This window comes from Pteronotus mesoamericanus, unplaced genomic scaffold, assembly GCF_021234165.1.
Source record: "Pteronotus mesoamericanus isolate MK-2021 breed Mesoamerican mustached bat unplaced genomic scaffold, CSHL_Meso_final contig_90, whole genome shotgun sequence".
Taxonomy (NCBI): Eukaryota; Metazoa; Chordata; class Mammalia; order Chiroptera; family Mormoopidae; genus Pteronotus; species Pteronotus mesoamericanus.
In genome coordinates, this window is record NW_026555277.1 from 21,876,751 (window position 1) to 21,891,966 (window position 15,216).

Genomic DNA, 15,216 nt, shown 5'->3' on the forward strand with positions numbered 1-15,216 from the left:
GTATTGATTAGTTAGCTCTCTGGATAAAATTAATATTTATGCCAATGGGGTTTTTTTCTCCCGTTGTCATTTCAGAATATAATAAACTGCACTAATTACCATCCTTTCTTTCAGCTGCATGAGTTACAAGACAGGAATATGGAGTGCCTAGGAATGTTACATGAATCCCAAGAAGAAATAAAGGAACTTCGTAGTAGATCTGGCCCTGCTGCTCATCTCTACTTCTCCCAATCATGTGGAGCATTTTCTGGGGTAAGGGACTAAGAAAGATGTTATGTATTTAAGGAAACTTGCTTAAAATTAGATTGTCCTAAGAGTGGTACAGTTTCTGATGGTGTGTAAAGCATCTTAAGAAGAGATAACATGAATTGTCCTTTGATTTAGGCATTAATTTGCATATCTCTATCTTAATACTCTTAGTTATTCTAGCCTTCTTTGTAACAGATGATCACCCACATTTATTGTAATATATGAGATAAACTCTGGGCAGATTAGGTTCAGGTCTGTGGACCATCAAACTCCTTAAATTTGGGTCATCCTTACCCTAGCCACACTACATCCCACTTATTCAAATAAAACCTTTTACAATAGATCCGGAGTTTCTTGGTGTATTTAACTTCAGTTGGAGTATAAGCCCCATGAGAGTAGGGAATTATGTTTATTTAATGAAAACTACTAAGTTTATGCCAGAATTTATAATGTTGGTTCAAAGACTTATTTTAGCAATCTAGTTCGTTTTAAACACGTACATGTAATCCTGTGAAATTTTTTTTAAAAACGGAAACTATAAATCATAGTAGATTTTCTGAAGAATATTGAGGGCACATTTTTGTTTTTTAACTTTTTAATTTTGAAATAATCTAAAATTTAGACTACAGTTCCAATGATAGTTTAAAAAAAAACCTCTCATATATCCTTCACTTAAATTCGTCAATTTTTAACATTCTACTACAGTCTCTATTCTTTTATTTTCTTCGGGACCATTTAACATTATGTTGCAGATACATCCTATTTCCCTTAATACTTCAGTGTGTATTTACTAAAAACGAGGACACTCTCCTATAGAACCGCATCACCACCATCAGTGTCAGAAAGTTGACATCAATACAGTGCTTTAATGCCAAGTGGTGATTTCTAATTTCTTCATGTTTTCAACATTTATTAACTATTATTCTTTTGTAAGTTAGAGCTTTTCTGCCTCATTTATTGATTGCTCACTAAGTTATTTCAGTATGAACTCATATAATCCCATTTTAGTTCATTATTATTATTTCCCATTATTTTTTTTTATTTTGGTATTCCAGTCGTCCCAGGTTTGGCCAGGGGTATCTCCTTCAAGCTCATCTTGCCCTTCCCCTGTCCCAGTCCTGGAATCAGCCATTTCTCCACGTTGCTTTAGTTACTTTTGATGAGGAATGGTATTTAGAATCCAAGATCAGGGTGCCATGTGCCCATTGCCACTAGAGTGTTGTTGCTTACAGGCCCTTCAGTAGATAAAGCTGAGAAATATACATATGTTTTTACACAAACCCACGCAAACCGTTCTATATCATTCTTTCCATCCATACTGTTCACACCAATACCTCCAGTTCCAGTCATTGTCAGCTCGGCCCTGCCGAGCACTCCACCCATGCTAGTTGAATTCTGATCCCTGTGCAGGGGAAAGAGAAGATTGCTTATTTTTCTTGTAAAGGTTCTTCTATATTATAAAAGCTGTCCATGTTTTGTTATAGAAAATTAGAAATTACAGAGAAACCAAAAGAAATTGTTAAATACCATCAAATGCTGCCCTCTACAGAATCACTAGTAACATTTTAATTTATGGCCTCTTGTACCTTTTATTTTTGTGTCTGCATATGTAGTATTTGTTTATCATATTGGTTTTTGCCTGAAAAAGTACTTCGTTCTTGTTTAAAAGTTGCACTTCCAGAATGTCTTTTTTTTTTCTTCTATATTTATTTGTATTTTCTTTTATTGTAACACTAAACGTACTGGATTCTGGAGACTCTAAATTTAAGGACAGTTCACTTCTCCTAGCAGGCCTCTTACATAATTATTATAGGAATCTCAAACTTTTTTTCTTAGGAATCTCTGGCATCTGAGATTGAGGGGACCATGCGTAAAAAATTGAGTTTGGATGAGGAATCTTCTCTCTGTAAACAAAAGTAAGTAGAAATTACATACATGTGTTCTTATTCAACCATTGGGATAGAAATTTAAAGGAAGCCTCAACCCAAAGCAATAGGCATTATGCAATGCAGTAGTCAATCTGCTTACTTTTCAGGGTTTTTTTTTTTTTTCCCTTAATATTCACATTTGTGGGAGTTCTCTTGTTCTGGAGTTTATTTTTTAATGATCTTTCCTAAGCTTTAGAGACTATTCAGGGTGGCTTTATTTTTAATGAATTACACATACATGTCTCTTTTCTAAAGCACTCCAGCAGCAGAGAGTGGCAATAATGAACACTTCTGTTTTAACAGAGCCCAGCAGAAGCGGGTATTTGATACTGTCAGGATTGCCAATGACACACGGGGCCGCTCTGTCCCATTCCCAGCTCTGCTAGCCATTCCAGGCTCCAACCGTTCAAGTGTCATCATGACAGCAAAACCTTTTGAGTCTGGTTTACAACAAACAGAGGACAAAACCCTCCTGAGCCAGCGGAGCAACTTGGAGGAGGGTCCAGGGTAAGAAACATAGACCGTGGCAGTGGAAAAAAATCTAAGTTTAAATTTAGTGGGAAAAAAATCTAAGTTTCATGGTATGTTTCTTGTGATGTCAACATAACAGATTCACATACTCAAATTCCGGCATTGCTCTGTGCTTTCCCACAGAAGTTCTGAAACTGTCAGTTTCCATTCAGTAATGATGCCATATCTCAGTATTTGTAAGACTGATCATTGGTATTATAAAAGTGTTTTGGAGTAAGAAAGTTACATTTAATTAAGTGTACTAACAAATGGAGCTTGCATTAAACTCTGACATTCTTTACTACTTTTTTCTTTGGTGTGGCAAAGTTTAGGTTTAAATCTTCATGTTCAAACTCAAATACGTTTGAAAGTATTCGGTCATTGGTAGTTTATACATAGTAACAGATGACAGTTTCTCATAACCCATGTTCATAATCTCAACTGCTTTGATGCCTTTCAGATAAACAATAAGCATGAATACCTATTGAGGAAAACTTAGCTTGCTTATAATTTCATATTTGTTTAAACTGATTTCCTTCCTTTTTTTCATTGAACTGAATAACTAGCATTAAATAACTAATAACTACAAATTAAATAGCAGTTACTGGAAAGTCAGCTGAAAGGTGTTGAAAGGTAAGTATTTAGCACCTGTGAGAAATCTTTCCCAACATAGAAATCATTACTCTGGATTTTCAGTTGTATTGCCTGGTCTGCAGTGAGCATGTTCTGCACCCACATAGCTTTATGTGTTAATACCTTACCTTAGAAGATTGAACAAACAGATCTCTGTGAATTCACACACAGTAGCCAGGAGCAACTACAACTCAGCTTGCTACTCTTCCTTTTGATATTCAATTATAAGATACCTCTAATCTAAAAAGTGGTGAAAAGTGAAAAAAATGTATCACAGGACTATGAAAATGCAGTATTTATAAGTCTTGTTATTTGCTTTTTAAATATTCTGTAATATTCATAGGGGACTCTATGGCCCGAAGCAGTTTTTTTCACATTTTAATATTTTTGAAATTGTTTATGTTTTGCAGCTAGTAACATGTTATAGTTTAATGGGTAGCATTTTTTCTTTCTGAGTAGTACATAAAATAATGGTACCTTTTGTAATCAATGATACTATAGATTCATGAAATATGATAATAGTTAATTTTTGACTAAACTGAATTTATAGATGGTCATAGTTCATATATCAAGTGAAATAGAAAAGTGAGTAAACATAACATAATAATATGTATATTTTTGCCTATCCAAAGTCACTTGAAATGATCTGTAAAAGTGATATATAACACTAATGACTTCGGTATGCTGCTACTATTTCTGTATTCCAGATATCTAAGAGAAAGTACTGTTTTTGAGATCAGTCTTTTGAATATTCACCGTTACAGAAAGGAGAAGTCTAGGTTTTGCTCATGACCCTTACAGTCCTTACAGCCCATGAATGTGATTCTTCCATAGGAACGTTCAGAAGGTGGGTCAACCAGAACCCTCTGGAGATAGTGAGTTGGCTACAGCACTGCATCGCCTTAGTCTGCGGCGACAGAACTATTTAAGTGAGAAGCAGTTCTTTGCTGAAGAATGGGAGCGGAAGATCCAGGTTCTGGCTGACCAGAAAGACGGGGTTAGTGGCCGTGGCACCCCCACGGAGAGCCTTGCCTCTCTCTGCACTGACCGGTCGGAGATCACAGACTTCAGCAGTGCCAGCTGCCTTCGGTGTTTTATGCCTGAAAAATTACAAATCGTCAAACCCCTTGAAGGTAATAAATCAGTAAAGGCCGTTTTTAAGCCATGTTCCTTATTGGCCTTTCCTTCCCCTAGAATTGAGATTTGTACTGTAGTTGTAGGAGCACTGCATGCAGAAGACATCTTTGTCGTCCCTAACTGCTGTTCGGGGGGCAATGCTGGGTAGTGCTCTGTGGGAAAATGAATGAGTTCTCCAGGCCATCGCCATTAGTTCACTTTTACTGATTTTTTTAAAATATAAAGATGAGGGAAGAAGAATAATCTTTTCTTGTCCTTTGCCAAGGAATATTATTGATGGGAGTTTTTATGGTAAGATGAATGGGATATGATAAGTAAAAATAATATAGATGTAATACTTCACCTCTATCTTCCTGTTCAAAAAAAGAGTTCTTTACCCCAGTAAAGTCATCTACTTAGAGGTATATGTTCCTGTATTTTTCTTTTCAAGTCTGTTATTTTCAGTTCAGTTTCTGTTCTCTTCTAAGATAGAACTTGAATTCAAAATAAATTTCATTTTTTATACAAAATTGGCAGTCTTCAAATGATTCTCTACTACTATCACAAGAGAGTCTATATCAGACAAAGTTTTGAGTAGGACCCCTCAAACTCACAAGTTCTATATGTTAGTTTTATTCATTAATGATTAGTGCAAGTATTTGTCAGAGTTGCCATTTTTAGGATGAAATGACTACGGTGTCATAATTAGACAATGCACCTGGTGCAAATTCTTGGGATAATCATTCACCAGGGCTTATAGGTAGGAAACATGGGGTGATGTCCTATTTTTATCATTTCCTTCATTTTTCTACTCTCCCTGCAAGCCTCAGGAAAGGTGAGGCATGAGCAAGGTGGGTAAGTGCACACACACACACACACACACACACACACACACACACACTCTCTCTTTCTCTCTCTCTCTCTCTCTCTCTGAAAAAGTCAAGGTGTCTTCCATTCTAGGATCCTGACTTTTGACCTGAAAGTTTATAAGCCAAGAAAGTACTGATTTTTGTCACCTGGGAAAAGAACAGCCCCACCTCTGAGGCACATATTTTCCTTCTCATCTCTGCCTCCGATCTGAGTTCCTATTAAGGGTTTTGTCGTGTTTTTTCACCCCTGCTTTAGATATCCTTTTTAAAGTTAACTTTTCAAATAGAAAGATTATTATTTGTATCTTCAGCAAAATTGTCAGTCCTTCACAGAGAACTTTAGTTTTCAAATTATGCCAAAATATTAAGACCAAATAAGTAGTTATGTTATTATTACATTTTTTTACACATGTATTTTTAGCTTCTGTTTCAAGATTTAATTTTGTGAGAAATTTATAACATGCCATTTATTTGTTTGTTTGTTTGTTTCTTGCACGTTCAGGATCACAAACTCTGCACCACTGGCAGCAGCTTGCTCAACCAAATTTAGGAACCATTCTTGACCCACGACCAGGTGTTATCACTAAAGGCTTTACCCAGTTGCCCAAGGATGCCATTTATCACCTCTCAGACTTAGAAGAGGATGAAGAGGAAGGTATCACTTTTCAGGTTCAGCAACCTTTCCAAGTAGAACAGAAGCCTCCAGATCCCAAGCCGGTAACAGGAATCTTTCTACCACCCATTACTTCAATAGGTGGGCCAGCTACAGGTAAGAAGAGCGCTTGATTGAATATAGTGTAGTAACTAATTGTACTTTGCATCCTGACTTACTGTATGGTCAGCTGACTGTCTCTACTAAGTCTCATGGCAGTGTACTTAGCCTTGTAACGTAATGTAAGATAATAAAAATCTATAGCACTTAGTGGCTTTTCTAGTTCGACTTTGTCATAGCCAGGTCACATAAATAGAAAAGGCAGAAGAGAGAAATCAATTCAATCACTGGCTTGGAAGCTTTCTGGGCTCCAGACTTCTTTACACTCTTAAAAATCATCGAGAATTCCAGAGAGCTTGTCTGTGCAGGCTGTATCTATTGATAATTACCATATTAGAAATGAAAACTGAGAAATTCTAAAAGTATTAACTCATTTAAAAATAGTAATTATATGTTAACACAAATATGCTTTATGAAAAACAGCTATTTTTTAAGTAGTGAGGAGAATGGTTTTGTTTTACAATTTTGCAAATCTCAATTTATGGCTTAATAGAAGATAGATTCTCGTATCAGCTTCCACATTCAATTTATTATAATCTGTTGTTTTGGTTGAAGAGTGCAAAGAAAATACAGCCTCACAAAGATATGTAGGTGGAAAAGGAAAGAGTGTTTTAATAGCCTTTTCAGGTATTTGTGGATATTCTTCGATTTTACACCAAAATGTGATAAATGATAGTTTAAGGTTTGTAGCAGTACGGAATCTGAAACCCTATCAGTGAATTTTTCAGACTTTGTTGTGTTAAAATCTTTTGGACTATCCTACATTTTTAATGCATTTTTCCCCATGCATGATTTTATAACATTATGCACTGGTCATTTGGAAAATGCTGGTTTTTCTACTGAGTTATGCACATCATCCAAATGCTGACACATTTTATTACATAATATATCTCATCAAATAAGTCTTTTAGTATTAGGAAGCTTTCAGGCTCTCAGTGGTAGATACAAGTTTTCCAAAATCTCATTTTCACTTGAAAGCTTAAATTTGGTCAGTGGCAGCAAATACTGTCAACTATTTTTCTTGAAGAGACAGTTCCACTACATTCATATTTAAGACAATTTCTGCCAAATAGCCAAGTCTAAAGAACTGTAGTTTGCTATTCGTGGTTCTTTCAAGTGAAAATGGTGTCCCATGAAAATACTTTAACTCAGCTGCACATGCGCTTTTCCTCTGGCATGTTGGCGCGCAGCAGAGCGCTTGATTCCTACTTCCCACTTCATCTCACACGGTATGAAAAAGATTCAAGAGCAAAGATTTAATGAATAATTTTTACTGCTTCTTCAAAGACATTCTTATGTGAATTTGGCATTTTGTTTTGTTGCTGTTTTTTAATACTGTGAGTAGACAACAGTGACGAGTACAGCTTAGTGCCATTGCCTTGATTTGTGTAAAGAGACAGCAGTTTAGCCCACCATTGCTTTTGGACCAGCAGTGCAAATGGCAACCCAGTCGAAAAGGCAGATGGTATCTTAGCATTGCTGTGAAAGTTGTTTTGATCTATAGACTCCCTCAACAAGGTCTGTAAACCACATTTTGAGAACCGCTGGAATAGATAAATTGGCTAGAAAGATTGAATGACTAGATCTTGGTTGCTAATATATTTTTTTCAGAGTGGGTTTTTCTCCTATTTCTAAGCTATTTTTAATCCTTTTAAATCATACTCTAAAAGTATTGAAGGATGAACCTAAATACTAACCAGTCAATACTAATACCATATTTATATATATTTTATTTCAGATTGGGGATTTTTATATAAATAACGCTTGATAAGTGCTGCATTATTAATAAATAATAATGAATTTTTTTACATTATTAACCTGCTCTTTCAATTTTGTGTTTGATTCCCTAAACACCTCTACTTCAGTTGCAACCTCAAACCCAGGAAAGTGTATGTCATGCACAAACTTGACATTCACCTTCACCACCTGTAGGATATTACATCCCTCTGATATCACTCAGGTTACCCCCAGGTAGGTCTGGGCAATTTGAGGCCTCACTTCTTTCCTCACCTATGTTTTTATGATTTTATTTTAAAAATTACTTTCATTCTAATTCCCAGAATTTTAATTTTCTGTGATAATTTGTCTTTAGAATATTTTCACATTGTATTTTCTCATTTGATCTCATAAGTCTTTGAAGTAGGCAGGGAAAGGGAGTATGTGTTGTGTAAATAAAGAAAATGAGATACTGAAAGTTCATGTGACTGGTCCAGGGGCAGACGGGTCATAAATGGCCCAGCTGGGACTATACCTACCATTAGCCAGACTGCGAGGGACCAGTCCTCTCCACACCGGAGTATCCTCCCTTCTGGCAGCATCTGCAAGGTCAAGGGGTTCCCAGAACTACTCTCTAGTTCAATTAATTTGCTAAAAGGACCCAGCACTTTACTGAACACTGTTAGGCTCATGGTGACTGTTTACTACGAAGGGTACAGGTTAAAATTAGCCAAATAAAGAGATGCATAGATCAGGGTCTGAGAGGGTCTCACTTGCAAAGCTTCCCTTGTCTTTAGGATTCATTAATTCCCTGGCATTGATGTATGATCGTGCACATGCAGCATTGCCAGCCAGTGTCCAGAGATTTTGTCTTGAAGCTTCATTGCATAGGCATGATCGATCGATCGATCGATTGATTACCTATATGGTTGAACTCTCCTCTAGGTCCACTGACCCAAAGCCACTGCCCTAATTCAAATGCTTGGTCTTTCTGACATGGTCAGCCCTGACCCTACAACTATTGGGTGTGTCCAGGCCTGCCCCAGGATCTACTGTAGCCAGCCTCGCTCCTAAACAAAGACACTTCTGCGAGATATGACATAGGTTGCTTCCCAGAGGCTGAGCACAAAGGCCAGACCCCTTTAGGCAAGGCTGAAGATTTATTGCATAGGCAAGAACATGGATATTCCAACATATATTGGAGGAATCTCAACTTAACAAACCATATTGCTGCTATTCCTATCCTGCCAGTTCCCAAATAGAATCTAAGGTAGTTTTCAAAAATATGTATAACATTGCAGTGATACTGTTAACTGGAAGGAGAGAAGAAAAATAAAGCAAAGAGTAATCAAGAGTAAGGCTATAAAATGGATAAAAGAGTAAAGCTAGTGTGAAGTTTTATATACTTGCTAAGATGAGCCCGGCATTTGAGTCTTAATTTTCCAGCTGCCAATGTGGAGGGAAATAAGATTGATTCACAATGTCTATTAGATAGAAGCAAAGCAGTTGTTTAGGGAAGCATTTGGGTGATATCCAATGAAGATCCCAATAAAGCCTGTAATAAACAGATATATCTGCAATCTTTCTATGTTGTTCTTATAGTCAACAAGATAAATTTTATAAAATTGGTTCTTGAGGGCACTCTCAATGCAGGCTGATTCCATCATATGAAGTGTACAACTTGGGAAAGAACAGGAAGAACAGGCAAATTCTACAGTAAAATAGGGACAAGGAGGTGGGGCCCTAGCAGTACATACTGGACCTCATCATTTTAGAGGTTTTTAGTTTAACTAAGCAGTCAATTGATTGAGTTAATACTTTGAGAAGTTTATTTAGTCATTCTAAACTTGCATTTTGTTTATAATCTTCAAAAATCTTGATATCTTGATATACTGAGTATTTTTTGATGAAGTGAAAGTTTACCTATTAAATACAGTAACTTGGGGGGAGGGATTGAGTAAAGAAATATACTCCCCATTCTATCACCATTTCTTACTTGGTTTTTTTTATTTGTTAAAAAAAGGAAAAAAAAAGAAAGATTCTAATAAGTATTAAAGCTTTAAGGTTTAATTGTCCAGAAACATATGTTCTAAGTCAAAGCTGAGAGAAATTTGTTCTACTCTTGTTTGGAATTAACATTCTTGAAAATAGAAATTTAACAGTTAGAAGTTTATTTGTTCTCAGTAATATAAAATTTAAAGATTAAAAAGAAATTTCTCCTTAGAAGAATCTCTCAGATTTAATTATGAAAGGTTGTGTTTTCTAAAATGTTCATTGTTTACTAATAGATTGTTGTCTCTTGGCATATTTCACTTTTTGGAATGGACATAGTAACAAGAATTTCTAGAATTTACTTTCCTTAATATTTAAATTTCTTTGATGTCTACCATACAATTTAATTATATTCCCACAATTATATAGAGTTAACATTTAAGAATAATTTTATCTAAGAGTAAAGTAAACTTTCATATCCTATTAAATGTTTTAATATTAATAACTAAGTTACAAATTACAAATAATTAGCCAATCATTTAAGTAAGATCAAAATTTTCATTCCTCAGATCTCTGCCACAGAGTTCAGTTATTAATGTGTTGCCTAATCCTCTATATTTTCTGTGGATAACTACTGTAATTACTTAAATACTGACTTGGAGATGGCTTTTTATTTTTAAACTGTCTCTCCTGCATTTCTTTTTTTTTTTTAAGCTCTGGGTTCCCTTCATTATCCTGTGGAAGTAGCAGTAGCAGTTCATCAAACACTGCGGTAAATTCTCCTGCTATGTCCTATAGACTGAGCATTGGTGAATCAATCACCAACCGACGAGACTCCACTGTAACCTGCAGTAGCACCATGAGCTTGGCCAAACTTCTACAGGAGCGAGGCATCTCTGCTAAAGTGTACCACAGCCCAGTCTCAGAGAACTCGCTCCTTCAGCCTCTGCCTAAAGACCTGGCTATCCCTTCCACACCCCCAAATTCACCATCTCACTCACCTTGCCCTTCTCCTTTGCCCTTTGAGCCTCGAGTACATCTCTCTGAAAATTTTTTGGCCTCCCGACCGGCTGAAACATTCCTCCAGGAGATGTATGGCTTGAGACCTTCCCAGAACCCTCCTGATGTGTGCCAATTGAAGATGAACTTAGTAGAGAGGCTGAAGAGACTGGGGATAGCCAGAGCAATCAAGACCCCTGATGCCCAGGAAAATGGAAGAAGCCAAGAGGCAGAACTTGGTCTTCAGACACCAGACTCTACTGTTTATTTAAATTCAGGTAGTAATTTATTGAGTGGATTGAGGAGGAATCAGAGTCTTCCAATCATGATGGGTAGCTTTGGCCCCTCAATTTGCACATCCTCATCCAAAATGGATATCTTGAAGGAGGACTGAGGTTCAGCAGTTAACTGACCTGCTATATAAATTAGCACACGAAGGATAGATTTGCACTGATAAAGGTAGTCTGGTCTGATGGAGAGAAAAGGAATGTTGCAAATGGGTTGTGAATGTGGGAAGAGGAAAGTGAGAGATCGGAAACAATTGAGATTAGGTCTTAAGGAATGAGGTCTAATAAATTAAAAGTATAAATGAATGGGTCGTGAGTGTTTGGAGACAGAAAAGGAAAAAAAGATTTAATACACTCCTTCGGTTGGGTGTTCTTGTCTTGAAAATAAAAAGTGATGAGAAAATAAATTCAGTGATATTGAAGTATGCCAGGAATACTTAATTCGCTAGCACATTGCCTTTTTGGTAAGCGTAAGCAGAGAACACCCAGGTTAGAGGAGGTGGGAAGAGAAAAGGAGCAACTTTGTTGCCTAGAGAAAGCCATTCTGGAAGTCTGTTACTGAGACAAGAGTGAGGTGGCTTTTATGTTTTCCCTTGTTGATGTCTGGCTAAATTACACTTCCATCAAATGGCAAACTCACAGCTTTAGCAATCGAGGAATTTTGCTTTTTTCATAAGATCAGTGTAGTGGAGACTCTCTTTTTGCTTTCTATTTTCAGGTCTTTGAATCTCTGGGAGCCCAAGCACCACCCAAATTCCTTTTGTATTTGTGATTAACAAAAGTTCATTTTTTAAATTTGTATTTTTATACAACATCCTAAAACACAATGTGTGTGGAGGTTGGAAGGGTTTGTTTTAAGAAGGAAATGTGGGTAAATTGGAATCAGAGAAACTTGTTTTCAGAATATTGCTTCTGGATAAGTTTAGTGGCCAAGGAGTATGAACATAATTGAATTTCCTTGGAATTTGGATGGGATTAAATCAGAAGTACAATCAGTAGGAATTAGAGAATGTTGTATATGTATGTATGTATGTACATTTTTTAATAAGGAAAGTTGGTTGCAGCTAAGCTTTTTTGAAAGTGTTCTATGCATATTTTTAATGAAAGATGACATGTATTTGCACAAAAATTCTCAGGCACATTAAATTATTTATTTAAACTGAAGTAAAAAACCCAGGTGCTTGCTTTGAGACTAGTTTTTTAAATGTAAAATAAAATTAAAACACATCTGCCTTTTTCTAGATATCTGTGAATTTACAGAATGAACTTTTTAATGGGAGAGTCAAAGCTCTTGCTTTTTTCTCTGGTTCTTTTTGTTTGTTTTTTTTTACAAAATATGTGAGATGGCAAAATGAAACTTGGGAAATTAGGCTTCAGCCTTGTGACAAATTGGCTGTGAACTGGGAAGAAGTGGATCTGTTTTCTGGGTACTGCTGATCAGGGACTGCTCCTCAGATGGCATGGCTTGATCTAGACAGGGCAGTTCAGGAAGAAGTACCCTAATGTGAAGGCATGATGGAGAGAAGATGAAGGAAGGGACTAATTGATTTATTTTTGAAAATGGGAGGCACTGACTTTTTGCTGGTTAATTTACAGATCTTTTGCTCCTTTGTTCTACTCAACTGAATTTTCTGAACTAGTCTCACTCCTCTGGTTCCCACCGATACACTTATTCCTGAGTCAAAGGAGTTCCCTTGCTCGCTCCTCTTGAGGTGCCTTTCCTACATGAAGAGCTATGTGCTCAAAGGGGTAGAAAAACCCACATGCATGTAGTGGCAAGAATGTATGAATTTTCCATGCTTTTTATAACCTTTTAATAAAGCTTTTCTAGATAAATTTCTTAAAAACAGAAAGTATCCTCCTCCTTTTTCTTCTCTTCACTCAGTCATGCTGAAGTCAGCAGATGGTACACATGTTTAGAAAGGATTTCATCAGGTGCATCAGTAAATGTAAGTGTCCCTGAATGTGGTGGGAATTGGCCAGACGAATTCCTGATGTTATGTTTCCAATATATCCCAATTTGCTTTTTAAAAAATACTGTTTGACTTTCTACTTCATAAGTAACTCTGGGGTACTTATTTTGGCTGATTCTTCAAGTTTTTTATTTATTCTCTAAGAAAATAATCTTCCTGTTGCCAGTTTCTAAGAGACATCAGGAAGTAAGAAGGTGTAGGGCCAGAGAGTGGTACAAAATGTTAAATTATCAGATTTATGTTTATTATATAAATTAAATATCTATAAGATTCTGGAGTATTCTGTATAATTAGTATACTTTTCTATAATCAATGCTAAAATGGTAACTTAGGAGGCAGGGCAAGGGCATATTCACACCAAATAAAGCACATCTGATTAAAGAGAACCAGACTTAAGTTTTTGAAAATTAGATTAATGTTGCTGTTCCACCAGAAACATGGTCATTGTATACTGGTGCATGTTTGTCTCTAGAAATGAATCCTGTCTTGAATTGTATTTTACTGTTTTCCAAAGTTTCTGCCTGAAATCATTTTTGGTACGGCCTGAGAATCTCTATTGTAACAAACTTGTGTGCAAAGTATAGTAAGAACTAGAGCCTTGTAGCAAGTTCCTCCTCAACATTTTAGTTTTTTCTGTATCAACTGTGTATGTACTTTTATGCCAATATAGGAAACACCAATCTTTTTTTCCTCCTCTAAGAAGGTGATTATACCTCAGATATTTCTGAGTATCCTATTATATTTATTGTAGGAAGGATACCTTCCTAAGCTAAGAATTAGACGTTCTCCTGAATTGTGATGATCCCAAATCTTCTGTAAATAATCTTAGGCATGTGTTTTAGGGAAAAGTTAATGACCATTGTTAAAGTAAAATTTTAAAAAGTTTTATACTCTATGTCTTGATTTGACACAAATGAACAGGCCTTCTCAAAGGGGAGAAATAAGTTAGAGGCAGCTCACAAGAGCCACTTCTTGCAGGTGTATTAGACACAGTATTCAAAGCCTGTTTGTTTGTTTTTCTTACCACTCTAGTACATAATTAGTAGTACTTGTTAGTTACTAACTTTGACTTTTGATGTCTGAACTAGAGCTCTGAGTGTTTAATGGTCCACTCCTTTGATAGCAGGTGCCTGCAGGCCTGTACTCCAAATGCATAGACGCTGAGCGGTGTGCGTTGCAGGGCACAGCTTCCTGGGAGAGGCAATGCGCCCTCTGCGGCTGCCAGGGAAATACTGATGTTTGATATCTGGGGCTTGACTTTGTCAAACAGCTCTTTGTTACACTTACCTTTGCTTTGTCAAATGTAAATCAGATAATAAACATGAGTATCTCCTTAAATTTTCATTTGTCTTCGTGTGTATTTGTCCCAGTTCTTTTTGCTGATAGTCCTGCATTGTCTTTTCTTTTCATTATGGTTTTTTTCCTGAACAGAAAACCCCCTCTATTTGCCAAACCAACACAAAACAACAATAGTCATAAGTTGTAAACAGATCTTACTGTATTTTTCTTAGATATTTTTAAAAAATAGTATAGAGGGTGTGTGAAACAGTTCTTGGTGTCTACAACATACTGTTGATATTCTGTAACACAGAATATCATATCTTTCCACACAGAAACTTCATTTCTTTAACAGATATTTTCTCCCTTCTTTCCATCTAAACTGGCCTCATCAAGCATCTGATTCACCTGCTTCCTCCTGCCTTACTTGTCCACTTTCTTAACCATTAAGCCCTCAGAACAATGAGATTCTGATCAGCATCAAATAATCTTAGGAACAAGAGTGACCTCAGAGACAAGAGTTTCCATCAAAGTAGAGATAATATCTCGGCCTCTGTTTTGTTTCAGCTCCAGGCCCAGAAAAGTGGCAAAACCAGACAAAGCAAGGCCATGGCTGCCATCAGGACCAGAGCTACTGATCAACTAACTACCCCTTACCCTAGTGTTGACCACTGGTAGAGACCATAACCCTAACTCCCTTAGTCATCATGATTAATGATCTTTCCCTGTATAACACATCTCCCGGAAACCCTTCGGGAGCCAGGTCTTTGAACATTAGCTCACCTGTGGCTCCGAGCCTGGGCCACTTCCTAAAAATAAATGCATACCTTCTTTCCTGGAAACTCCCATTCATGTTTTACTGGGCTTTGATGTGCACAGGCCAACGGATCCCTT

The 15,216-nt window shown here is 36.6% G+C and overlaps 1 protein-coding gene across 1 annotated transcript in view; it reads left to right on the forward strand.

Annotated features, from left to right (window-relative positions):
* The window catches only part of TRAK2 (trafficking kinesin protein 2), a 52,737-nt gene extending 40,338 nt beyond the window's left edge, over window positions 1-12,399 (forward strand). The window contains exons 10-16 of the mRNA XM_054585838.1: window positions 115-252; window positions 2,086-2,165; window positions 2,481-2,684; window positions 4,155-4,453; window positions 5,808-6,074; window positions 7,943-8,048; window positions 10,500-12,399. Coding sequence (XP_054441813.1) covers window positions 115-252; window positions 2,086-2,165; window positions 2,481-2,684; window positions 4,155-4,453; window positions 5,808-6,074; window positions 7,943-8,048; window positions 10,500-11,178 — 1,773 coding nt within the window. The 3' untranslated portion in view covers window positions 11,179-12,399. The remainder of the gene's footprint in view (window positions 1-114; window positions 253-2,085; window positions 2,166-2,480; window positions 2,685-4,154; window positions 4,454-5,807; window positions 6,075-7,942; window positions 8,049-10,499) is intronic.
* The last annotated feature ends 2,817 nt before the right edge of the window (window positions 12,400-15,216 follow it).